Source organism: Garra rufa, chromosome 12 (genome assembly GCF_049309525.1).
Source record: "Garra rufa chromosome 12, GarRuf1.0, whole genome shotgun sequence".
NCBI lineage: Eukaryota > Metazoa > Chordata > Actinopteri > Cypriniformes > Cyprinidae > Garra > Garra rufa.
Window position 1 is genome coordinate 8,692,822 of NC_133372.1, and position 25,743 is coordinate 8,718,564.

The window sequence follows — 25,743 nt, forward strand, 5'->3', positions numbered from 1 at the left end:
ACTCAGATGCTTGCTTCAAGACTTTGTTTACTAGAGAAACATTAAAAACGCGAAAAAACAGCCACTATCATCCACGACAATGCTTTAAAACGACCAATAAGTAAAATGTCTAAATTCGCAGCCACTTATTTTAGCTGTGACGTATCAGCTATACATTAATTTAGAAAGTCAGATTATTTGATCAAGTTAACAGTTTACCTCCATATGCTAGAGAGTTCCGATTTCTTTAAAAGATTCATAGGAGTCGGATCATTTTAATGATTCTGAACAACTCTCAAAATGAGAACGTGGCGGCTTACAACGCATTTGAAATATATCTAAAGCTTGGTTTTATTACAGTTTTGTCAACACTTAAAAACGGATGAAAAATATAGAAAATAAACACGTACACCACGAGTCAAAAGTTTTTGAACAGTAAGATTTTAAAATATTTTTTTAAAAGTCTCTACTTCTGCTCACCAATCCTTTATTTATTTGCTCCAGCAGAAACAGTACAATTTTGAAATATTTTTGCTATTTAAAATAACTGCTTTCTATTTGAACATATTTTAAAATGTAATTTATTTATGTGATTTCAAAGCTGAATTTTTAGCATTTTAGACTCCAATCACATGATCATTTAGAAATCATTCTAATATTGTGATTTGCTTCTCAAAAACTATTATTATTTTTGTGGTTATTATTGTTATTATTATGTTGAAAACCGCTGAGACTTTTGTTTTTAGGTTTCTTTGATTAATAGAAAGTTCAGAAGAACGGCATTTATCTGAAACAGAAGTCTTTTGTAACATTATATATAAAGAATATATGTCTTTATATTCATGTTTGATCAATTTAAAGCATCCTTGCTAAATAAATGTATTAATTTCTATTTTTTTTTTTTTACAAAAAAAAAAAAAAAACATAAATACTGACTACATGCTTTTGAATGGTATTGTGTATAATGTTACAAAAGCTTTTTATTTAACCCCTTAACTGTCACCCCCCATTTTTTAAAATAGGCATGAAAGTGCACTATCCAAATTTCAATTGTTGTAATTCATGAACACTTTGGAATACAGATCTAAGGTGGGTCTCTTTTTAAAGAAGACAATCAGCAGATTATTGCAGAAGTGGAATTAAAAAAAAAAAATAATAAAGTCTCAACAAATTATAGAAGTTTAAATTTACTGTAAATAAAATGCACTGTACAATTTTTATTTTATATAAAATAAATATTTTACATAACAGGTTTTATCCTAAATTTGATATCAAATTGAAGCCTCACATCTAAAAAAGTTATGTTCCAAATTTGAAGTTGATATTAAAAAAAATTGAGGTTCCTGTGAAAGTTTGTTTAGGCGTTATACCACAAACAGCCACCGGGTGCCATCCAAATGCCATATATATTTATAATGCTTTTTTCTGTCACAAAAGTCAAAATTTTTCTGGAAATTTTCATTCTATCACAAAGTAACCACCAAATATGAAATCCTGAGACTCAGATGAGACTCCAATGATATGTTTTTTGTGAAGATTGTAAAAAGTTGTGATTCTAAAAGACACCGCTAAGGGGGAGGAGACCGCCAAACGATTTTAAAGTACCATTTCCATGGTAAGGCAATGTCCGATTTGGTTTTCACAGGATGATTCTTGAGCTTCTAAGCTTTCAAATGATAAATAATTTATGATGGTCACTAAAACATTTGATAGTAAAAAAATCTACTGTTTTAAATATTGAAAATATTAATAATAATAAAAATGTTTCTTAAACAGCAAATCATTATTAGAATGATTTCTGAAGGATCATGTGACACTGAAGACTGGAGTAATGATGCTGAAAATGTAGCTTTGATCACAGAAATAAATTACATTTTAAAATATATTCAAATAGAAAGCAGTTATTTTAAATAGTAAAAATATTTCACAATATTACAGCTTTTACTGTCAAATAAATCAAATAAATGCCGGCTTGGTTAGCAGAAGACGCATCTGAAAAAATCTTACTTTACAGCAAGTAGTATAAAAACACGCTGGGAATCGTTTAAAAAAGAACCGTTCGAAAGAATCGACTCGGAAGTGAATCAGATCATCACTTGATAATGTAATATTTACCCCAGTAATGAGGTTGTAAACGTCAAAATAGGTTGACTTCCTATGCTTAACCGTTTTGAGTATAATTTACTATATTTGGTAATAATTATTTGCATTATTTTTGGTACCATTATTTTACATTTGATTTTAATTCATTATTATTATTATTTTTATATGATTTATTTATTACATTTTCTCAACACAATTTACTTCAAATTAAAATAATAATAATAATCATAATAATAATAATACAAAAACAGGCAAAAAACAAACAAACAAACAAAAAATAAAATAATAATGACAGTGATAAAATCACATACATACCCTCACTCAAATGACAGGTTAAGAACAATGTCCAATATTATACAGAAAAACTATATGTAACAATACGAACATAAACTTAAACAAAGTAGACATTGATTAGTCCAGTAAGTAGAGGGGGGTAGTCAGAATAACAAATTAGAAGAAAAGAAGACATGAAAATACATAAATAAAAGGAGAGGAGTGGGAGATATTTTTACTTGCAGCAAATACTGTGCCTATATAGTGCCTACCTAAGTGCATACTAATAATGTGGTGCAGAATGATTAATCATAATTCATTATTTTTTTCCTTAATTCAACCCGCATGTAGTTTTGCATATATTAAAAAGATGTCCTGCCCACTTTGGTCATTATTATTTCACGCTCACGGCCTTGCAACCAATGCATTTCTATGGATCCAGCTCCCGCTAGATAGAAGAAAGCTTGCATGAACAATCACTTTTTGTTTAGGGGGGGGGGGTGTAATGTGAACAAACCAATAGCTTGTGGTCAAGGCCCGTTACAATCCAATCCCCGTTCCATAAGGGGCCCGGTGGGTGTGACCGGAGGGCGACGGAGAGGCGGGCTCAAGAGAGTGCGTTGCTGAGTTCGGTTGAGGAGTTGAGAGAAGCAGGGCTGCGGACGGTGGCATCAGTGTAAAGGGGCGAAACGAGGGAATATTTGGCCGACTTTCAAAAGAACTGGATTATAAAAACCGGAGGCGCTGGATAGCGACTCATTCATCTCTTCGTGCACGTAGCTCTCATCGCTGACAGCCCGTGGTAAGTTCATGCGTCTGTTCATTTTGGCCCGTTTTTATTCCCGTTGCAGTATAACGGATTATTTTTCGCATTACGTTACTTTTCAAGCAGCGGGGAGAGCTCGCGTTAAGCTCGGCGCGCTAGCCCACGTTAGCGAGTTTGTTATTGCGGTTCCTTTTAGGCAGATCAATACATTTTCAAATTGTACAATCCTTTGCTTCTTTGCACCATGTGTCGGCTAATGCACTTCTAAAACGTTTGTCCGCCTCACCAGAGGCCATATAGCTAACGAGAGATGGTGATGAGGATGAAAAGACAATGTTAACGTTAACTGTTAACGTTACGTTACCTCAGTTTAACGGTCACCTCGTCGCTTTAACGTTATTTGTGTACGCAACGTTACTAATGTGCCATACTTATTGGTAATTCCTAATTATTTGTGAGACTGTGACCATTAGAAATGTATTTTTAGCAGGTTTATCATTGAATGAATTTTTGAAGGACTGTCCGGCCCTGAAGTCCCGCTTCAGTTTACCGGGGATTCATCACGCGTATAATGGCTCTCATCTTTGAAATAACAGATGTGACCCTTTTTTGCCTTATTTTAGCCTTTGTTGAAATTACAGTAACTCTTAGTCGAGTTGAAGGCTGGAGTAGACCGAGAACGTCTGGTTCTTGCTTATTGGGTTGTAGTTTTTTTTGTTTATGCGACTGTGAAGGGCCACTGAAGGTGATCCATATTAAACTTACATTAACTAGCAGGTGTAAACTAATTCAGATAATGTTTTACATGCAGCTGTTTCAAGAGAATATGAACTTTGTTCAGCTGTATGTTCCAAAAGTGCAGTATTTGATGCATATTCATCAACTAACTGTGAACTAGTGAGGTGTGAGAGAAAATCCACACAGTAGTTTTAAATTATGAATGTATACAAGAAACAACCACAGCTGTTTTATTATTATGATAAGGACTGGTTTAAAATATTAACCATATGTGACTTAGGATCACTAAACCAGTCTTCAGGGTTATTACCCATCATTATCTTTCATAATCTAAAAGTTGAATAAATAAGCTTTACATTGAGGTATGGTTGGTTAGGATAGGATAATATTTGGCCGAGATACAACTACTTGAAAATCTAGATAGAAACTGGGCGCAAAATATATATATATTGTGAAAATCGCCTTTAAAGTTATCCAAATGAAGTACTTAGCAATCTAATTACTAATCAAAAATTAGGTTTACTCTGCTTCCTGAATAAAAAATTCCTGATAATTTACTCACCCCCATGTCATCCAAGATGTTCATGTCTTTCCTTCTTCAATAAGAGAGAATTTAAGTTATTTGAGAAAAACATTCCAGGATTTTTCTCCATATAGTGGACTTCAATGGTGCTCAATGGAATGAAGGTTAAAAATGCAGCTTCAAAGGGCTCTAAATGATCCCAGCTGGGGAATAAGGGTCTTATCGAACGAAACAATTGCAAATTTTCTTAAACTAATATTTATACACTTTTTAATCACTAATGCTTGTCTTGTCTAGCTTTGTGATGCACATGCGTACTCTGTGCACTCTGGTTCAAATGGTTAGGGTATGTTGAAAAACTTCCATCTCATTTAATCCTTAAACTTCAAAATCATCCAAAACACTGTTCACTTTGTAAACACTTGGTCGGTACTTCTGCAGCGAACCAAAGTAATGAACCAGAGTGCACAGAGTATGCATGCACACCACAGAGCTAGACAAGACGAGCAGTTGAGATTAAAATGTATATAAATTATTTTTAAGAAAATAACCAATTGTTTTGCTAGATAAGACCCTTATTCCTCAGCTGGGATCGTGTAGAGTCCTTTGAATCTGCACTGAAACTGCATTTTTAACCTTCAATCTGTTGAGGCACCAATGAAGTCCACTATATGGAGAAAAATCCTGGAATGTTTTCCTCAAAAAAACAAAAAATAAAGACATAATTTCTTTGCGACTGAAGAAAGAAAGACATCTTAAATGACATAGGGGTAAGTAAATTATCAGAAAATTTGTATCCTTTTTTTTTTAAGTTTTGATATATTTACAATAAGAAATTATACAAAATATGTTAATGGAACATGTTCTTAATATCCTAATGATCTTTGGCATAAAAGAAAAAATGATAATTTTGACCTATGCAATGTATTGTTGGCCATTTCTACAAATATACTCGTGCAATTTAAGACTGGTTTTGTGGTCCAGGGTCACATATAATAGTGTAGTAGCTGCAAATTGTACATTCTCATCTAAAACCAATTAAATATTTGACCCTTCATCCTCCTATGCCGTGGCTGTGCGTCATATCGCATAAAATCTAAGTGAATCACTGCTTTTCCATCTCTAACTCCCTCTAACTCTTTTTCCAGGTGGCCTATTTTTAGTTCCTCATGCCGGAGATGGCGCAGCGGAGTGGGCAAGAGGACCCCGAGCGGTACCTCTTTGTGGATCGGGCTGTGGTCTACAACCCAGCTTCCCAGGCAGACTGGACGGCCAAGAAGCTGGTGTGGGTTCCTTCAGAACGCCATGGGTTCGAGGCAGCCAGCATCCGCGAGGAACGTGGAGAGGAGGTGCTCGTCGAGTTGGCTGAAAATGGCAAGAAGGCCATGGTGAACAAAGATGACATCCAAAAGATGAACCCGCCCAAGTTCAGCAAAGTGGAGGATATGGCAGAACTCACCTGCCTCAATGAAGCGTCTGTTTTACACAACCTGAAGGATCGCTACTACTCTGGGCTCATATACGTAAGTGTGTGGAGAACGTGTTTGCTTTTTCATTTGCTTTTAAATTGGTATTTGATAATCAAATTTGTGGTTGATTATTGTCATTGTCGATTAGCTGTTTCCTATTAGGGAGCTTCATAAGAGTTCATCTTACGACCTTGACCCATTTAGCATGTACTCAGACAGAGAAACTGGGTGACTTTTATTATTCAAGAGAGAGAAAGCAAGCTGTTTGGAGGTGTAGCCCCATCATTTCCTTCATTCTCCAAGTGTGGAGGAGCTGCTATGAGGTCATTATGAAATCTCAGTGAGAGCAGACGGTTGTCTTCACACTGTCCATCTCGAAATCTCTCTCCGCAGAGCCGCTTCTGTTGATATTCCCACCCAGTTACCGGTTTTAAAAACACTGGATGGAATTTATCCAGTTTAACTTTTCGTTTCCCATCATTGAAAGCTTTTCCAGGTTGTCGGTAACAGAGATCATCTCGATTGGCGCCACTTCAGATGTTATGAAAGCAGGCACTGTTGTCATTTTACACAATGATGAGAGAGTGCAGACCACTCTCCCATACCCACTTAGCTTTGTGGAACACAGTCAGGCTGGATTCTAAGGCTAGTTCCCTGCTTTTTGTTATTTAAGCCTTTTCTATGTGGTTGGTGTGCTCCCTCCTTATAGGCTGCAGTAATTAGCCATAGAGGCCCATGCTTGGCCTAGTAAAGCCTGAAGTTTTATAACAGGACCATTGTGTTTGGCATTGAGCTACAGCTGGGCTGTAATATCTGCGAGATGTCAAGATGTCAGACTGACTGTTGATAACACCTGCATTCCCCAAATTTCTCAGCTTCCTTATTACTGTCGGCTAATGTTTATGTTTGAAGAAATGCAGCCAGCAAAATGGAAGCGTAATTGTTATGTATTTACTTAAAGGTTGTATATTCTTTCCTGTGTGCATGGCTGGTGACCAGACCTCAGGCTGGTGTGTGGTATGTGCTCTTATATCGGCTGTGTGGGCAGAGCCGTGGAGTTGCTGCGTTCCTCTCTGGCTTCCCACGCCCCTCTGTTCTTGAATAGCATGATGGGCGATGACTTTGTAGACTTTCTGTGTAGTCGGCATGAAATGTATAGTTGCGTACCTTAAAGGATTAGTTGACTTCCAGAACAAAAATTTACAGATAATAATAATACTCCGCCACCTTGTCATCCAAGATGTTCATTTTGAGGAAAACCTTTCTGGATTTTTTTCCCATATAGTGCCGTGAGTTTGAACTTCCAAAATGCAGTTTAAATGCAGCTTCAAATGGTGAAACGATCTGCCATTTTCAAAAAAATAAATAAATAAATAAATACAATTTCTATGCTTTTTAACCTCAAACGCTCACCTAGTCTAGCTATTCCGGTTCAGTACAGCTCGGGTATGTTGAAAACTCCCTTATTTCCTCCACCAACTTCAAAATCATTCTACATTACTGCAGAAGTACCGACGATGTAGGATGATTTTGAAGTTGGAAGAGGAAAATGAGATGGGAGTTTTTCGACATACCCTAACTGTCTTGAACTGGAGTGTACAGAGTACACATGCACATAGCAGAGCTAGACAAGATGAGCATTTGTGGTTGAAAAGTTAATTTATTTAATAAAATGACAGATCGTTTCACTAGATAAGACCCTTATTTCTTGGCTGGGGTCGTTTAGAGCCATTTGAAGCTACACTGCAACTAGATTTTGGAAGTTTAAACTCACAGGCACCATAGCCCACTATATAGAGAACATTTCTGAAATGTTTTCCTCAAAAAACACAATTTCTCTACGACTGAAGAAAGAAAGACAGGAACATCTTGGATGACAAAGGGGTGAGTAAATTATCTGTTAATTTTTGTATTGGAAGTGAACATCCTTTAACATGCCTGTAAAAACCCAAATTAGCATAACTAAAATAAAATTATAGGGATATTCAAAACAACTAGTGTGTTTGCATAGGGTAGGCTGAACAACTAGTTGGTCTTTAAGGAGAAGTTCACTTCCAAAATGAAAGTTTTCTGATAATTTACTCACCCCCTTGTCATCCAAGATGTTCATGTCTTTCTTTCTTCAGTCACAAAGATATTATGGTTTAAAAAACATTTCAGGACTTTTCTCTATATAGTGGTCTTCAGTTGGAGCCAATAGGTTGAAGATCTAAACTGCAGTTTCAGTGCAGCTTCAAAAGGCTTTACACAATCCCAGTTGAGAAATAAGGGCCTTATCTAGCGAAATGATTGGTCATTTTTTAAGAAAAATACAAATTTATATAATTTTTAACCACAAAAGCTCATCTTGCACTTGCTTGACCTCAGTGTTTACAAGGTGAATGTGCAAAGAAAGTAAATGGCCTTTACAAAAAAGAACATTTTCATTCTGGAAGTAAACTTCTCCTTTAAAAACAGATCAGATTTAAAATCAGATTAGGTTGGTTTGATCAAGTGCATTTCTTAGAAATATATGGCATTTTTATGGTGATGGATGCTTCACAAGTAAACTAAAATATAAATATGATAAATAACCATAACCTGACAAATTACTTGTTGGATAGTCTTTGAGGTTTCAACAGAGCGCTGACTCATAACTGGCGCAGTGCTTTATGGTTATTTGGCATAGCATGTTAAATTGTTTATGATTTGCAGTTGGGAGCTGTTTTCTCCCATATGTAGCCTGACAAACATTGCGAACGATGCTGGAGTGAAACAGCTTTCCAGCCACAAGTCTCCTGAGTCCTAAGTCTATTGTTCTGGCCTGCAATCTAGTTTGGTTGGCTTTGTCTAGTGAGGAGTTGGGAGTGGGATGTAGACAGATCTGTCCTCAATGAACTTCCCATGCTCCTCCACACCCATTTATATATGTCTACTCATAAACACAATGTCAGCCAGTGTAGGGTCCCATCAGCAGGCAGACAGGGATTACCTCTCCCCTGACTTGCCCCCTCACCATGTGTCTGGATCACCCAGCAGTGGCCAAACATTCAAATAAAACACAGGTTGCTCTCAGTTATAGCCTCGTATATGAAACAGCTTGAAGGACAGGGTTAATATTGTGTAAATGTCTTTGGTATTGAAGTGCACGACAGCTGCACCGGCAGCGAAAGCATGCCAGTATTTCTCTAGAGAAATACCTCATTCTGTTTCATTCAGTACACTCAATGCAAATATCAGTATTAGGCACTAAATGTGATAAGTTTTCACTGTCCCTTCTTGGAAAAAAGATCTTAAATTTATAATAAACAACTTTATGTCATGACCTTATTTTTATATCACAATGGGCAATATTAGAGCTGAAATTTAGCCTTTCTTAAAGGGATATTTCACTCAAAAATGAAAATTCTGTCTTTAATTAATCACCCTCATGTCATTCCAAACCTGACTTGGCTACACTAGTTAGTGATGAAGTTCTTTGATAATGTAAATGTTCTTTGCTTGTTATTTGTAGCTGCTTTTTAAGATGATGTAAGATTATCCAGCTTTGCACAGTCATTAGAATAAAGGTAGTAAAATGTGGTTTAGGCTGAATTAAATATGAAATATCAGAATCTGTCTGTACATAGGAAACATAAGCATTCACCTCAGTAACATCTATATGCGTTCATTAGAATTACGATGCGATAAAATGGCGCTGAACATACGCAGGTGAATTACACAGGCACCGTTTCTCCTTATTCTATATGAACTGTACTACAACATGAACTGATGACAAAGATCAGACATACAGCGGTAACATTATTGCAATATGACGGGTAAAGAAAGATACATTCATTTACATTCAAGCACGCACATTTACCATTCACTGAAGATAGCAGAGAATGAAACCGAAAGTAAACTTGAACGTCTCCGGCAAAACAGTCAGCGCTCTGTACACGCACAACTTAGTCACATGCCCAATAACAAGACTAACCTTACAAAACCAATAAGGAATTTAGTACTCATGTTGCCACTGGTAAGCATCGCTCTGCTGTTGTTTATCTGTGCGCCGTGCATGCACGTGTGAAAAAGTTGCGCGAGTAATTTACATCAAGTGATCGGCTTTTTTGATCGGCGCTTTTGGGGTTCGCCGATCAACCTATTTTAAGCCAATATCGGCCGATCATGATCGGTGGCCGATCAATCGAAGCATCACTAGAAAACATGAAACTTAAACAATTTAACTGCAATTTACTTAGTTTAAATAAAAGTAAAACACTTTTTTTCTCTCAAATTCTGTTTTTTTTTTTTTTTTTTTTAACCAAATTCTGTGTTGTCCATTAATTTTCTGGATTCCATTTAAATGGTTTCATTAAATTTTAATAATCAGAGACTGAAAACACTGAGAGCAGTACACTTCAGTATGTGTGTAGTAAACAAAAGCGTGTCTGTGCAATCATAAACAGAGCCCATCAGAACATGCAGGATTCATATTTAAATGGTATTTTTGCAGCTTAATTTTCACAGATATGTATCGCATTTTGATTTGAGCGTCTTGGCCGATTTTGGATGTACAAATTTGGTAAATTCCATTTTTATGACAGTGATTCTGTCCACGTTTTCGGCATCATAGCCCTACACATCTCCAAACGTACATATTCCATTGTGTTAATATTACTGTTTAAATTATTTTTAATTTTATGAATCTTGATAAGTTCATGTCAATGTCTGTTTGTCAACCCGTCATCATTTTTGTAAAGCTAGCAGATAATGATGCATTTGATGTTGCTGTGTGGCGAATACTAAGTGTAATACTTTATGTGATCAATCATGTCTCAACTGGAGATGGTGTAGTCATATGCTAGGACGGTTACTTAAGAAACATGTCAATCTGTGCAATATCTTCAGATGCTTAACTCTCATGGATGCTTTCCAAAAATACAGATTATGTTTAGAAGGAAAAAGATTAACAGAAACTGTATGAATGGGGAAAAAACGACAATTCTAGGATATTTCACAAGTTACTCTGGAGTTTTCCGCATTTTAGAAATCCCTGAATGATTATACAAACTCCAGCTTTACTGCTTTTGTAAAACCAATAAACAAGTAAACTAGAGAAAAAAGGGTGGCTCTATAAGAAATAAATCCATTTAGAGTTATAATTTGGTGTGTGCGGTGTATTTAATTTAGTTTTAATTTAATGTTATCGGGGCTCTACGTTTACTTTTCTTGTTAGGAGCACTTGTGAATTTTGTTTTTACCTTTGTTTTACCTTTTCATATGTTTAATGAGGCTCAGATGTGGCATGAATGCAGTCAAATCATAAATTCATGTTGAGATTAATGTTTTAAATATAACATTTTATGGAAATATTAAATAACTGAAAAGATACTTTAAAAATGAAACTAAATCTGCCAGTAGTTGGCGGCAAGACACTGATTTAATTACTGAATCATTCATTCATTTGATTTGTTTGAACAGCTGATTCGTTCAGGAATAAAGCAAGTGACTGTCTTTTATGAATGGGAAATTGAATCATTTCACTAGATTCATTATAAAACGCAAGTTTATTTCTAAACGAAACAATGCTGTGTTTGAATGGAGATACGCAGCGGCTCAGTTGTGACTTGTTTCAGACTACGTTTGATGATGAAATAGAGCAAAATCAGATAATAGTGTTATAGTCAGACAATGTAAGTCATTTAATAATAACGTCTTGTTTATTTAACTGTTGTATTAAATCAATATCTCATTTACAAATGGTCACACTGTAGAGCCCTGGTTATTAATTGTATGTATATATTCTATTTTTATGCTATTTTGTCCTGCTTCTTTTCAAACCCCATATAGGTTGACCACCAATTAAAGGTTCATTTTCTTTTCTCCTCTTGTTTGTTCTTTTCTCTATGTAGACATACTCAGGACTCTTCTGTGTGGTCATAAACCCATACAAAAACCTCCCCATATACTCAGAGAACATCATTGAGATGTACAGGGGCAAGAAGAGGCATGAAATGCCGCCTCATATCTACGCCATTTCTGAATCGGCCTACAGATGCATGCTTCAAGGTAAGACCATAAATATTGAATATTGCCTGTGATGAACTGCCTCAGTGGCTCTATTTGTTGAAGAAAAAACAATTTTGAATTCTGCATTTCCCCTGAGGATTGTGCAGTGAAAATAAAGAGGGTGTGTTGTGTTTTCTCAATCTTTGTTCGGCACTCGCAATGTTGTTCAAATAAGCAGAAAAATTCTACTGTTTTATTTTAAGCAGTTTCCTAAACCTTAAAGCAGAATTTGAACTTACTAGCAGTTTCAGCCAGCCTTTATTGTTATTGGCTGTACTTTGTGTTTCATAGTATTATGTGATGTAGACTGGCAGTGATGGAATGGTGACTATTTCCAACGGTATCTATTATATTTCAGTTTGTTTTTCCACTCTGAGAGATATATTAATTTTTTCTGCCACATCTGGTGCTTTCAGATAAGCCCCGTGAGCGGAAAGAAAAAAGGGCTGCATTTTTTTTGTGTTTCTCTGCGGTGGGCTTGAGTTTGTCTTGCCCCAGCTGTGTATATTAAAGTGAGAAATGAAAGATAATACATATCAATGAGACACTGTGTTCTTCAGCTACTACTAAACTACAAGGTTACTTTAGAAGCAATTCATAAGTTTCCAGTTGTGTTGAAAGAGTGCATGAATTAGTGAGTCGGGCTTTTGAACACAATGCTCTATTGTTTATCATATGTCATTGGCTGTGAATACTAAGCATCTGTCCATCACAGCAGGAGATCGTATGAAGTAAGCCTCATCGATCCTGTTGTTAAGCGGTTGGAGCTTTTACGTTTCCTTTGTTTTCTTACTGGTTCTTTTCTCAATGAAGCAGATAGGTTATGGTTGATTGTAAAAGGCAAGATTAGGAGATGTAATTCTCTGTCAGTCAACTGTATTTTTTTTTACTGCCACTGTCATAATCTTTAAGTATATCTGGGGCAGTTGGATGTTGGAGTGGGCAACTGTGTCACAGATTAAGATGGCGTTTAGCAGAAATGTTAGTGTGTTCCATTACAACTGAATCATTTAATCTTTTAACTCTCAATCTAATTTTAAAGGCATTTTAGAGGCATTTATAATCAATGAACAGCACGTTTAGTCTGGACAACTGTTCAATAAATGTAGCTGAAGTAATATGAGATTTTTTGTTTTGTCAGTTTATGATTGACAATTTCTTCTATACACTGCCAGTCAAAAGATTTTAAAATGTTTTTAAAGAAGTCTTTTCTGCTCACCAAACATGCATTTATTTGATCCAAAATACAGCAAAAGCAGTAATATTGTGAAATATTTTTATTATTTAAAATAACTGCTTTCTATTTGAATATATTTTTAATGTAATTTATTTCTGTGATCAAAGCTACATTTTCAGCTTAATTACTCCAGCCTTCAGAAATCATTCTCATATGCTGATTTTCTGTTCAAGAAACATTTATTATTATTATTATTATCAATATTTAAAACAGTTGAGTAGAAGAAATGATAGAAATTAATACTTCAAATTGATCAAAAGTGATGATTAAAAACATTTATAATGTTGGAAAAGATTTTAGATTTCAGATAAATGCTCTTCTGAACTTTCTATTCATCAAAGAAACCTGAAAAAATTCTACTCAGCTGTTTTAACAATAATAATAATGATGATTTTCTTTTTTTGAGCTGCAAATAAAATATTAGAATGATTTCTGAAGGGTCATGTGACTGGAGTAATAATGCTAAAAGTTTAGCTTTGATCACAGGAATAAATTACATTTTAAAATGTATTCAAATAGAAAACAGTTATTTTTAAATGGTAAAAATATTTCAAATTTTTATTGCTTTTGCTGTACTTTGGATCAAATAAATGCAGAGTTGGTGAGCAGAAGAGACTTTAAAAAACATTTAAAATCTTACTGTTCAAAAACTTTTGACTGGAAGTGAATGTTAGATTTTATTAAAGTAATGCACAGTACTGTTGAAAAGTTTGGGGTTATGTATATAAAATTTGATGCGTTTTATGAGTTCTTGCATTTTGGTAGTAGTGAACAGTCATACAAACTTGAAGTCAAACAAAGACGTTTGTCCAGGAAATGGAGGCGCATTTGGCATTACTGTAATGCTGAATTCCCTACCAAAGCTGACTCTCTCACATAGAAGGACAGGCCAGTTGTCCTGATCTGTCAGAGGCCAGTGAACAAGAGCCGTCCCAGGCTGGGAAGGAGAGGCTGACCTGCATTATCGGGTACAATGCCCCCTTTGTGTGCCAATGGTTAGGGGGGCAGTACATACTGTGACGTGTTGGGTCAAGTGTGGCCGGGACACATGGATCCTGGTGTCTGCCTCTGGAGGAAACACCCCTAACAATGCTGCACGCGCCGTCATCATTAGAGCTACGGAGATTACTGCAGTGGAACCAAGTTGTTTACTTTTCCTCTTAAGATGTTTCCTCCGTCATGGCTCCGTTCCAGATATTGTCCAAGCTCACTTACACATTTAAGGTTGGAAACTACTCTTTAATCAGAGCACCAAAACTGTCCAAGGTTTAATCAAAGAATCTGATATGGTATTCTAAGATTAAATCTAAAACGTAATAGTAAGAAGCCAGCACATTTCTGTGTGAAGTTTGTCTTTTCTGATTAGTTTTTGTAGTATAGTGGTTATTAAAATGGCAACGTTTATCAGCATCAGCTGGTATGAGCCCAAATCAGTCCAACAGGTTTGCCAGTGGATACATGTGTGTGTGAGAACTACTGTATAATGTAAAATAGCTCTCATTACTTGCTGTCCTCACTTACATTGGCCTTATATTAAGACTTGAATTAGTCAACTTTTACCAAAGACTTTTGATACACAAAGGTGCATTTTTAATGCCATTTATGCATAAGAAGCAACATTGCCTTGCAAATATGTGACCCTGGACCACAAAACCAGTCATAAGGGTCAAGTTCTTTATTTATACGTCCTATGAAATAATGAAAATAAATAATCTTTCCATTGATGTATGGTTTAGGATAGGACAATATTTGGCTGAGATACAACTATTTGAATATCTGGAATTGGAGGGTGCAACAAAAATCAAATTATTGAGAAAATCGCCTTTAAAGTTCTTAGCAATGCATATTACTAATCAAAAATTAAGTTTTGATATATTTACGGTACAAAATTTACAAAATATCTTCATGGAACATGATCTTTACCTAATATCCTAATGATTTTTGGCATAAAAGAAAAATGTATAATTTTGACCCATACAATGCATTTTTGTCTATTCCTGCAAATATACCCGTGCTACTTAAGACTGGCTTTGTGGTCCAGGGTCACATATGGCAAATGACCAAACAAGCTTTCTTTCAAAGGGACTTTATAGAGAAAAGTGATCAATTAGAAGTTTGGTTGCTTATGAAGTAACAAACTTAATAGGTCAGGTAATTTAATGCTCTGTGGTTGAATGTATTGTACTATTAAAGGGGGTATTTGTTTAATGACGTGTCTAACATGCAGCTTAAAAGGTTAAATGAGACTTGGCTCATACAAAGGTAAATTTTATAGCACCTCAGGACACACTGACTTACACAACCACACATCCATTCACATCTGTCTTTGATTAGTCTGCCAGAAACCAGTCATAATCCCCCTTTCTGGCTGTTGACTGAACTTACAAAGGGCTAATTATAACAACTTGAAGAACTCTGGAAGTGCTGATCTTCACTTCAAAAGTAACATTTTTGGAAAAGGCCCAATCGGTATAGCCACTGGAGCGCAGGAATGTCAGTGGCACCCGTCTCTATTCAAGGCATATGGAAGCTATGAAATCTCAACACAGTTACTGACTGGAAAGTTATGTCTGAAACATGTAATTACAACCTTTAAAATGGCAATCTCACAACCACATTGACCCAGTGCGGAGGCACACTTAAATTTCAATTATGCAAAGAGATGTCGAGACCCCTAACTTATCAGTTTGGCATGGAATGGGACGGAATAGGTTGTTGTGTGCTATGATATTTGCGGTTCGGTGGAGTTTTTCACCCACCTGTTACCAATACATGTGTAATGAGCGGTAATGTGTTTCATGACTTTGTCCTTTTGAACTGTGTCCAGGTCGTTGCAGAGAGATCTCATCTGTTCTGAGCCCACTGGAACATAAAGATCTCGTGTAGATTACAGTGACTAGAGACTCTGTATTTCAAAGACATTCCAAGGGGAGCTCAAAAACATTTTTGTACCTGTTTCAAATCGGCTGTGCTTTCTTCAGTTGTTCTTAGACAGGATTATACATATTACTTTCTCATACAGCATCTGATTTTTCTTCTTGCCTGTTGTTTATGTTAACCATTTAGTTATTCAGACTGCACTCTCAAAAATATATTTTTTATATATAAAAATATTACCAATTATAACTCTACTTTCTGGACCTCTTGTCATTTTTGGTCTGTGCAGTAATACATCTGACTATTATGGACCCAAATATAATATCTGTGCCAAAATCACTCAAGTTACTAAAAAAAAAAAACAAATCTGAAAATCAATTAATAAATTTAAAAAATAAAATGGTTAACTATTATATAGTTACAAAATAGTTTTGGAGCTGTCTACATTTTTTTTATTTACATAATAGTTCAAAATAGTACAAAAGTCGTAGTTCAGAGAAACAGTAGCAACAGAGCATAAGAAGCAACATTGCATGGCAAATATGTGACCCTGGACCACAAAACTAGTCCTTAGGGTAAATTTTTTTTAAATTGAGATTTATACGTCACCTGAAAGCTGAATAAATAATCTTTATTTATGCATGGTTAAGGATGGGACAATATTTGGCTGAGATACAACTATTACGATATGAATATCTGGAACTGGAGGGTGCAAAAAAATCTAAATATTGATAAAATTGCCTTTATAGTTGTCCTAATGAAGTTCTTAGCTATGCATATTACTAATCAAAAATTAAGTTTTGATATTTACAGTCGAAATTGACAAAATATCTTCATGGAACATGATCTTTAGTTAATATTCTAATGATTCTGAGAGACAGAGTCGCAGTTCTGAGATGTAAAGTTGCAATTCTGACTTTTCACAGAATTTGAAGACAATTACAATTCTGAGCAATAAAGTTGCAACTGCATGATACAAACTAACGATTAAAAAAAAAATCGTAGAAATGTGAAAAACTCACAATTGTAAGGAAAATTCAGAATTGCGAGACAAACTAAAATAGTTTTGGAGGCTTGGAAATAAGTTTGCAATTATAAGATGTAAACTCACAATTCTGAGATATAAACTTAAAATTTTGACTTTTTTCAGAGTTTGTGAGTTTATATCTCTTATTATGACTTTATAACTCACAGTTGTGGGTTTATATGTCATAATTCTGAGATATAAAGTCGCAATTCTGACTTTCCATTTCCAATTCTGGGTTTCCATAGGTTTGGTTGATTAGGTTTATAATTTCTTTTTGTTCAATTCTTTTGGCACCTATCTAATCCCATAGAGAACACCACAGTGTGCATTATTTTTGGTCATTTATAAATAATGCTTGAGTTAAGTATTTATTTTGTTTGTATATCCACATAGCATGAAGTTCCAGAGTTTATCAGGGTTGTTTGTGTCAGACAGCCATGACCTTTGAGGTGTTTGTTTTTTGCAGTAGTCTGAGGCCGGCTGCCCACATTGCCAAACACACCCCTTGAACACAACAGGATCAGGAAACAACTGCCCTCCTACGCCACATGGCTACAGTATCCCAGAATGCATCTGTGAGCTGAGCCTATGACAAAGCAGATGATATATTCTTAGCTTGCTAAACATCAGCTGATACCATGATACACTTTATTATTTAATTCCAGCAGGCACATTTTATCTCCTGTCTCTGAATTAATCCTCTTGTAGATTGAATCCTCATAGTGGGAATTCATCTAGGACATAAAAAGACTGTGCAGTGTTTTCTTATGAGAGTATGTGTAGTCTGAGAGTATCTAGATGTTTGGTTTGTAATTTGATAAAGATGAATGACATGCAAACATGATGGTGTTCTGTGTATTAGAGCTTCAGTCTCCAGTAGTTTGTCTCACCTCTGATCAGGCCATATCTGGCTCGGCTCACTGAGTGGCTAGTGAGTCATATTTCTCAGTGTGTGACTGACGGGCTTGTCACTTCAAACAGCTACATGCTAAATTCCTGCGGACAGCAGTTGCAGCAGATGGGATGGTTATTCTGTGGCGGATGCTTGTCGTTGCCCTCTTGTTGCTTGGTGCTTTTTCAATGCAGTTCATACGAATGATTCACTCAGTCCTGATTATTTTAATGTCTGAGCTCATGTGTCTTATCTGTTTACTTTTGCTGTTGTCATTTGCTCGTTATGAAAATGATCTGTTTAAATGACAAATGTTTTATTAAATAGTGTCTCATTCTTTTTCATAGTGTTAATAAGCAAATAGTTTTCTGTCTAAAACAATATTTGAGAATAAATACACTACCAGTCAAAAGTTTTTAAACGGTAAGATTTTCTGCTCACCAAGCCTGCATTTATTTGTTCCAAAGTACAGCAAAAACAGTCAAATTTTAAAATATTTTTTATTATTTGAAATAACTGTTTTCTATTTGAAAGTATTTTAAAATGTAATTTATTCCTGTGATTTCAAAGCCGATTTTTTTTAGCATCATTACTCCAGTCACATGATCCTTCAGAAATCATTCTAATATTCTGATTTGCTGCTCAAAAAAACATTTATTTTTATTATCATTGTTGAAAACAGCTGAGTAGTTTTTTTTTTTCAGGTTTCTTTGATGAATAGAAAGTTCAGAAGAACAGCATTTATCTGAAATATAAATTATTTATAACATTATAAATGTCTTTATCATCACTTTTGATCAATTTAAAGCATCCTTGCTAAGTAAAAGTATTAGTATTATAATTTCTTTCCCCAAAAAATAATGTTATACTGTGTAATGTTACAAAAGCTGTTTATTTTTATCAGATAAATTCTGATCTTTATGTCTTTCTATTCATCAAAGCATTTTGAAAAATATGTATTCCATTTTAAACAGTCGAAAATTGAAGGGGGGGGGGCGTTACTTTTTTCCCGGTACTTTAGCCTACTTTGTGTAATAGCGAAAACATCCATTTCAGTGGAAAAATAAGTCAAACTCTCTATTTTAACATTTTGAACAATAGGGCTCTACAATATTATTATTATTATTATTATTATTATTATTATTATTATTATGATTATTATTATTTTTTTTTCTTATGTGTCTTAATTTTTCTGATAATCAAATGAAAGCATAAACATTTATTTATTTTTAATCAAATGGAAAAATAAACCCTTTTAATTTTTGGCAAACAAACAGAGGTTTACTGTTAAAATCAATACATGGAAGAAAAAATTTATTCAGTTTAAAACGTTTAAATAAAAATTGTAGTATTTTTTTCTACAATTAAGTGGTTAATCTTGTTGTAATATTTATTTTTTTATCATATATATTGTTTTATGTAAATTATTTAAATAGGAATATATAAACACCTACATTATACTGTACAAAAGTAATACAAGACTAATATTGTTCTGTTTCATGTTAAACCGTACTTTTATTTTGACAGGTTGCCGTGAAGTTTCTATGTGTGTAGTATGATATGATGCTAGTTTTCTCAAATGAAACAGCAAAAGTGACACTCACAGCAGCTTTGGAGATTGAGTTTATCTGTTCATGTGAGATGCAAATGCAATTAGCGGGAGCATCACACGTGCTTCAGTATGCCTGTAGTAAAAAAAAAAAAAAAAACGTGTCTCCGCCATTCATGCATACAGAGGCAAACGGAACATGCAGTATTCATATTGAAACGGTCTTTTTGCATTTCAGTTTTCACAGACACTAGTCCATATCACGATTTGAATTAAGTGACAGACCAACTTTTGATTTATTAATCCAAAAATCGACGATTCGGTGGCATTCCGCGCTATTGTAAATTTCTGTTTTTATGAATGGAGTCCGCGATCCCGCCCGTGTTTTCGCGGAGGAGACATTGTAAACGCGCGACCATGTAGAGACAGAAATGACATGCCTTCGTGTAAATAAGATAAATAACATAAGGCAATTTAGTTTGTTTAATAAAAGAACAATGTAGACCTGTTCTATAGGAAAGATAACCTTAAATGATCTCTATTGTGATCTGGTGCTATATTGAAAATAAAATGAACTTGACGTTCAAGGGGGGCGGGGGGTGACGTTGGGGTGGCGGGCCGCCCCCCTAAGATTATGGTAGGGGAAACACTGTAACAATGTTTCTTGAACAGAAAATCGGCATATTAGAATGATTTCTGAAGAATCATGTGACACTGAAGATGGAAGTAATATAGCTAAAAATGTATTTTTGATCACGGGAATAAATTACATTTTAAAATATATTCAAATAGAAAACCATTATTTTAAATAGTAAAATATATTTTACTGTTTTTGCTGTACTTTGGATCAAATAAGTGCAGGCTTGGTGGTGAACAGAAGAGACTTCTTTAAAAAACATTAAAAAATCGCTCTCTGAAGACATGTGGGATAAATGTTTAGAGGTGATACGGACCTGTTCAGTTAATAGTAGACATCAACTGATCCAATTTAAGGTTGTCCATCGCTTGCATTACACTAAAGCCAAGCTGCATAAAATTTTTCCCTCTGTGTCACCTATGTGTGATAGGTGCAAAGTGACAGAAGACACAACTTCTCATGCTTTATGGTTTTGTCCTCTGTTGCATACATTTTGGTCAAGTATATTTGACTGGTATTCTAAAGCTTATAATAGGCCTTTACCACCTGATGCAGAACTTGCTATTTTTGGTTTCTCACAACATACTTCTATCCTTCCAGAGGCACTCCAGCAGTCTTTAACTTTGGGTATGACTGTGGCTAAGAGACTTTTGCTCAAGAACTGGAAGTCACCTCTACCCCCTTCGTTCCAAATGTGGATTACAGATATGATTTCGGTTATACAGATAGAAAGACTGAGATTTTTGAGAACTTACTCCATTGAAAAATTTTCCAGCGTTTGGGGCTTATTCCTTGAGCACTTGGACAAATTAACCAGCCGCCCGGACCCTGTGGATTCCTCTGAGACTTAAATTGTCAAAAATTATCTATTTTTTGGCACTCTAACTGGTCATTTTACAGCTTTTTTTTTTTTTTTTTTTCTCTTTTTTTTTTTTCTTCTTCTCTTTTTTCCCTCCAAATCTGTAACGCTACATCGTTACTGTTGCACTGTTTATAGATTCATAGTGTGATTGTTGTCCGAGACAGACAATTGTGTGTTCTGTGTGTGTATGTGTGTTCTGTGTTTAAAACTGAAAAATCAATAAAATAAAATATAAAAAAAAAAAAAAAAACATTAAAAAATCTTACTGTTCAAAAACTTTTGACTGGTAGTGTACATATGCCATAATCTTTCTATTTCAAAATAGTTCAGCCCAAAACTTTAAATTTGCTGAAAACGTACTCACCCAACAAAAAAGCAGCTTGCTTAAAAAGTGACTTGTGTAAACAGTTCTTGATAGATTACTATTATTTATTTATTTATTTATTTATTTAAATAGTCGATGATGGATTGTTTATATAAGAACTCTTTTTCTTGCATTTGGCCAGATACACTTTTTAACCATTCAGGGCTAGAGTGCCAGACCTTCTGTCTATTATCGTTCAGTATTGTAACATCTTCCTGAGAAGTCATTCTGACAGGCTTTGTTTACTTTGCACTTCGCTGCCTTTTTGCATCACCATTAGGGGTGAAACAGACTTGATTGTGTGAACAGTATGTAAACAGGCTCATTGCGAATTCAAATTTAGAACCATCATCACCACGTATTATAAATTAATGCATTATTTAAATATTTTCCTAGCCTTATGCTGCTCTAGATGAAATTATCGGCAGCCCTTTTGGCATTCAGTATAACAGTCATTTCTTTCAGCTGTGGTAAGCTGTTGTTAATGGTTTGATAGGAGGCACAGTTCCTTTTGTTTTTTTAATGGATCAAATCTCAGCATCAGAGCTGCTTAAGCAAAAACAGCTGCAAAATGTTTTTTGTTGTAATTGCTTTTTGTTGTATCAACTGCAATTGTACCATTTTAAGATGTTAGTTCTGTCCATGATAAATTTTTTCCATACTTTTTTGTAGTTTCCAAAAACCATGCCACATTTCAGTGCAGCCATGATATTTTGTAATAAACTGTGTTTGTTAGAAACCATTGCAACGCAAGGAGCTGTACGTGTTTTGAGTCCAGAAGCACAGAGTTTTACTAGCCTTGGCACATGCACATAAGAAACTGTAATGAATGTTTGTGCATCCCATGTTACTGAGGTGAAAGGGACTGTGGCCTTAGCTTTGGGAGGTTTTGCCTTTGTGTCTGCGTCCACCCTCCTCTCTCTGGTGTCTGGCAGTGATGTGGTTTGGTATGTGAGGAATGTGTCCTGTCGTAGGTTAATCCAGTAGAAGGGGGTGGGGTCGGGTGGGCCAGCTGAGGGGTGCGGAGTGAGAACTTGGAGTTGAAGCTCACAGCGGTCCTCCAGACTCACAGACTACCCTGATATTAACTAGAGACAGGCCAAAAATGGTTGGCCCTGTCTATGGACCAATTTGGAGTAGACGTCACAGTTACATCACTTGCAGTTGCAGAAAAAGCACTGGTAACAAGTGGAGGTAAATGGGTAAAATTTATGGAATAAGAGAATAAAATATCTTTGTGCCTTTTGATGTCAAAGTCGGAATGCAAATAATTTTTTATAGTATACTGTCATCAAAGACGCCATTTGAAGCTAAACACAGACGTTTAAATGGACGAACTATGGATGAAAACTGCTATGATTACTCTACTTTTAAAGCATACATTTGATTTAAACAATAGGTCTACATAATATTCACACATGCTGTGCATGGGGGACCTATTGTATTAGCTCTACAGTTACATGAAATATTATTTAAACCTATTACTATTAACATTTTGACATAACATTTATTTATTTTATCACACAATTCTGACTTTTTTTTTTCTCGCAAATGCAAGTTTATATCTCCTAATTCTGACTTTATAACTCGATTTAACTAGAAAATAGTGAGTTTGTCAATTCTGAGGGGGAAAAAAAGCCAGAAGTGTGGGATATAAACTCCTATTCTGAGCGGAGGGGAAAAGAGAGAATGACGAGTTGTTTTTCCTTATTAGAATTGTGAGATATAATCTCAGAGTTGTGAGAATAAAGTCAGAATTTTAAAAATATAAAATCAAATGTACCCTTTTTTATTCTTTTATTCCATGGCTCCATGGACTGCCACTTGAAAACGTTCATTTTCTGCCACCAGATAGGCTCCGCCCACAAAAAATGACAGAAAATGTCTAGACTATCCCATAGGGCTGGGTGATAATTCGATAACGATAATTATCACGATATAGTTTTTTATTTTTATTTTTTTCTCTCGATAAAATGATAATTACAGTTCGATAAGCGCTCAATAATGTTTACGCACTATGCGTAACGCTGCGCAGGCATTTTGCAGCCTGCACTTCCGGATGCCGCACGCAGTATTTAGTTTACAGCCACAGGGCTCTACAGTGTGACCATTTCACTCACATTTGCAACTAAAAATTAGTACGTGTGACTGTAAAAAAATATTTAGGAGCAACATGTGCGACTGACCCAAGCAGCATATTTGTGTTTGCGCTCAGCTGAGCTTCAAAGGTTTCTACGTGTTTTTGCAACGCTAAGTAATTGTATCACAGACATATCTCAATAGAACCTATTATGCTGTCTACACTGGATGCTGAATTAATGTTGAAAATTAATAAAGTTTTTTACACTTAAGATTTTGTTCATTTTCATGCGTCCTTGCTAAATAAAAGTATTTTTTTTTTTAAATCCTTACATAACCCCAAACTTTTTGTAGTATTCATGATGATCATTTTGTTGAGATGGGTAGTTATTAAAAAGTTATTAGACAAATCAAAGACTTCCAAAAGACAGTATGGAATTTGATTTTGGTCATTTCCAGGTCTGGATAAGTATTTGTGGCTCCATACTACCATACTATTGCCCCTTTTCTGTTTTATAAAATATAAAATTGCTCATTTCTAAAAATACATTTGTACAGTATTGTACAAGCAGTGTGTTACTCACATATGAAGCAGGCAGCTAGTGCAGCCAAATGTTCAGTATTAGTTCAGTTGAATTGAATAGATACAGATGACTGTAAATAAACAGAAAGCAATGCTAAAATAAGTCCTTTTTTCGAAGAAGTATTTCATTATTTGGGTTGGAAATATTTAATCACACTGGAATCCCGCACCACACTTTTTCCAGCTCAGATCAGGTTTGAAATTAATCAATGAACAAATGAAATGAAACTGGAAGTATGCAAGATATGATCTACTGGCCAAGCCTTGTCATATTACAAAGATAACAGGTTATGAATTATCTGTGAATGCTTGTTTGGGAGCTCCATTTGATTTTAATTATTTCCACGCATTCTTACGACCGTGCCTGAATTATGCTGGAATCTCTGTAATCAGTTGTTCGTTATTCAGAGAAGAGTTGCTAAGGCCTTGACAAAGGACGCAGTGAAAAGAAGTCAAGAGCCCTCTCTTCACTTGATTATATGCTTCCCTTTTCTGCAGCTGTGCTGATAGGAGAGGCCATTCTTCAGAATCCTTGGCTGCCAGATCTGTGTCTCCGTATCCGAGACAGATAGTGTCATGAATGTTCAGAGGTTGATGTACGCCACACAAAAGGAAGCGTCTCCACCCTGGAACTGCTTCCAGTTCTTGTAACCCAAACCCTGAACCTTTTATCTAAAACATTGTCTTTGACATGGTTTCATAGCTCTGCTTATGACGACATCAATCCAACTTTCTGTTCTTGTTGATTCACGAGTGAGGACATATTGAATCCTTGTGTTTTCTGTTATCTAGCTTTTAAACAAAAGATGGTCTGACAATTGTTACGCATTTCTATTTATGGCATTATCATTCTCTGCAATATTCAGTTACGTATTTGTGAGCAAACCGAGTCCAGGTGGAGGAAACCCCATACCGAGGATGTGCCCAGCTGTAGATCCTCTTCATCCCAGACAGCCCTGACCTCCTGCTGCCAGAACAGGAAAGCAGTCAGCACTATTTTATCTTCAGGCATCCTCTGTTCCCATAGGTGGACTTAGTCAGATACCCCTGTGTCTCATTAGAGGACTGCAGAACAGACCCTTTTCCATTCCTGAAAAGAATGAAGCAAATTGGTTGTGGCGTTTTCAACGACCTCACTACTTTTTAGGAGTTTGATGAATCTTCTCCACAAGTACTGGTGCTAAAGGGTGCTAAATTATGTATAAAACAATCATAATTCTGACTGCTTAGTGGAGCAGTGATCAGTCTATGAGCAGCACTTAAAAAGCACAGCTGGTATTTTATTTTAATAAAGGTCTTGGATCGATTTCCTGCTATCTCTTCACACTGAGAGACATGCAACAAAGCTAACAAAGCTCCAAATACAATGTGAAGTAAAAGAGCGGCTTTATTTCCTTTGGTTGTTGAATTTTACGCAGTGTGAATATGCCTTTCACACCGTAGGCAGGGCTTTACACTAACTTTTCTTTTAAGGTGCACTTGTGCTCCTAACTTAAATTTAGGAGCACAGTCAAAATTTCAGAAGCAGTCCAAAAAATCTGATAATAAATTGACCTTCCCATTATGAGTTGATATTTATGAGTTATGAGTCCTGATGAGTTGACTCCTTAAAGTGATTTACATGGAAAAAATTATTGGCAGCTTTATTAACTTTGTCAAATTTTTATAAATTATATATATATATATATATATATATATATATATATATATATATATATAATATAATATTATTTTTATAAATATATATATATATAT

The 25,743-nt window shown here is 35.3% G+C and overlaps 1 protein-coding gene across 1 annotated transcript in view; it reads left to right on the plus strand.

Annotated features, from left to right (window-relative positions):
• The first annotated feature begins 3,004 nt into the window (after nt 1–3,004).
• Nucleotides 3,005–25,743, plus strand: part of myh10 (myosin, heavy chain 10, non-muscle) — an 80,607-nt gene continuing 57,868 nt past the window's right edge. Inside the window, exons 1-3 of the mRNA XM_073851900.1 lie at nt 3,005–3,157; nt 5,531–5,905; nt 11,725–11,881. Of these exons, the coding sequence (XP_073708001.1) occupies nt 5,552–5,905; nt 11,725–11,881 (511 nt within the window). The 5' untranslated portion in view covers nt 3,005–3,157; nt 5,531–5,551. The remainder of the gene's footprint in view (nt 3,158–5,530; nt 5,906–11,724; nt 11,882–25,743) is intronic.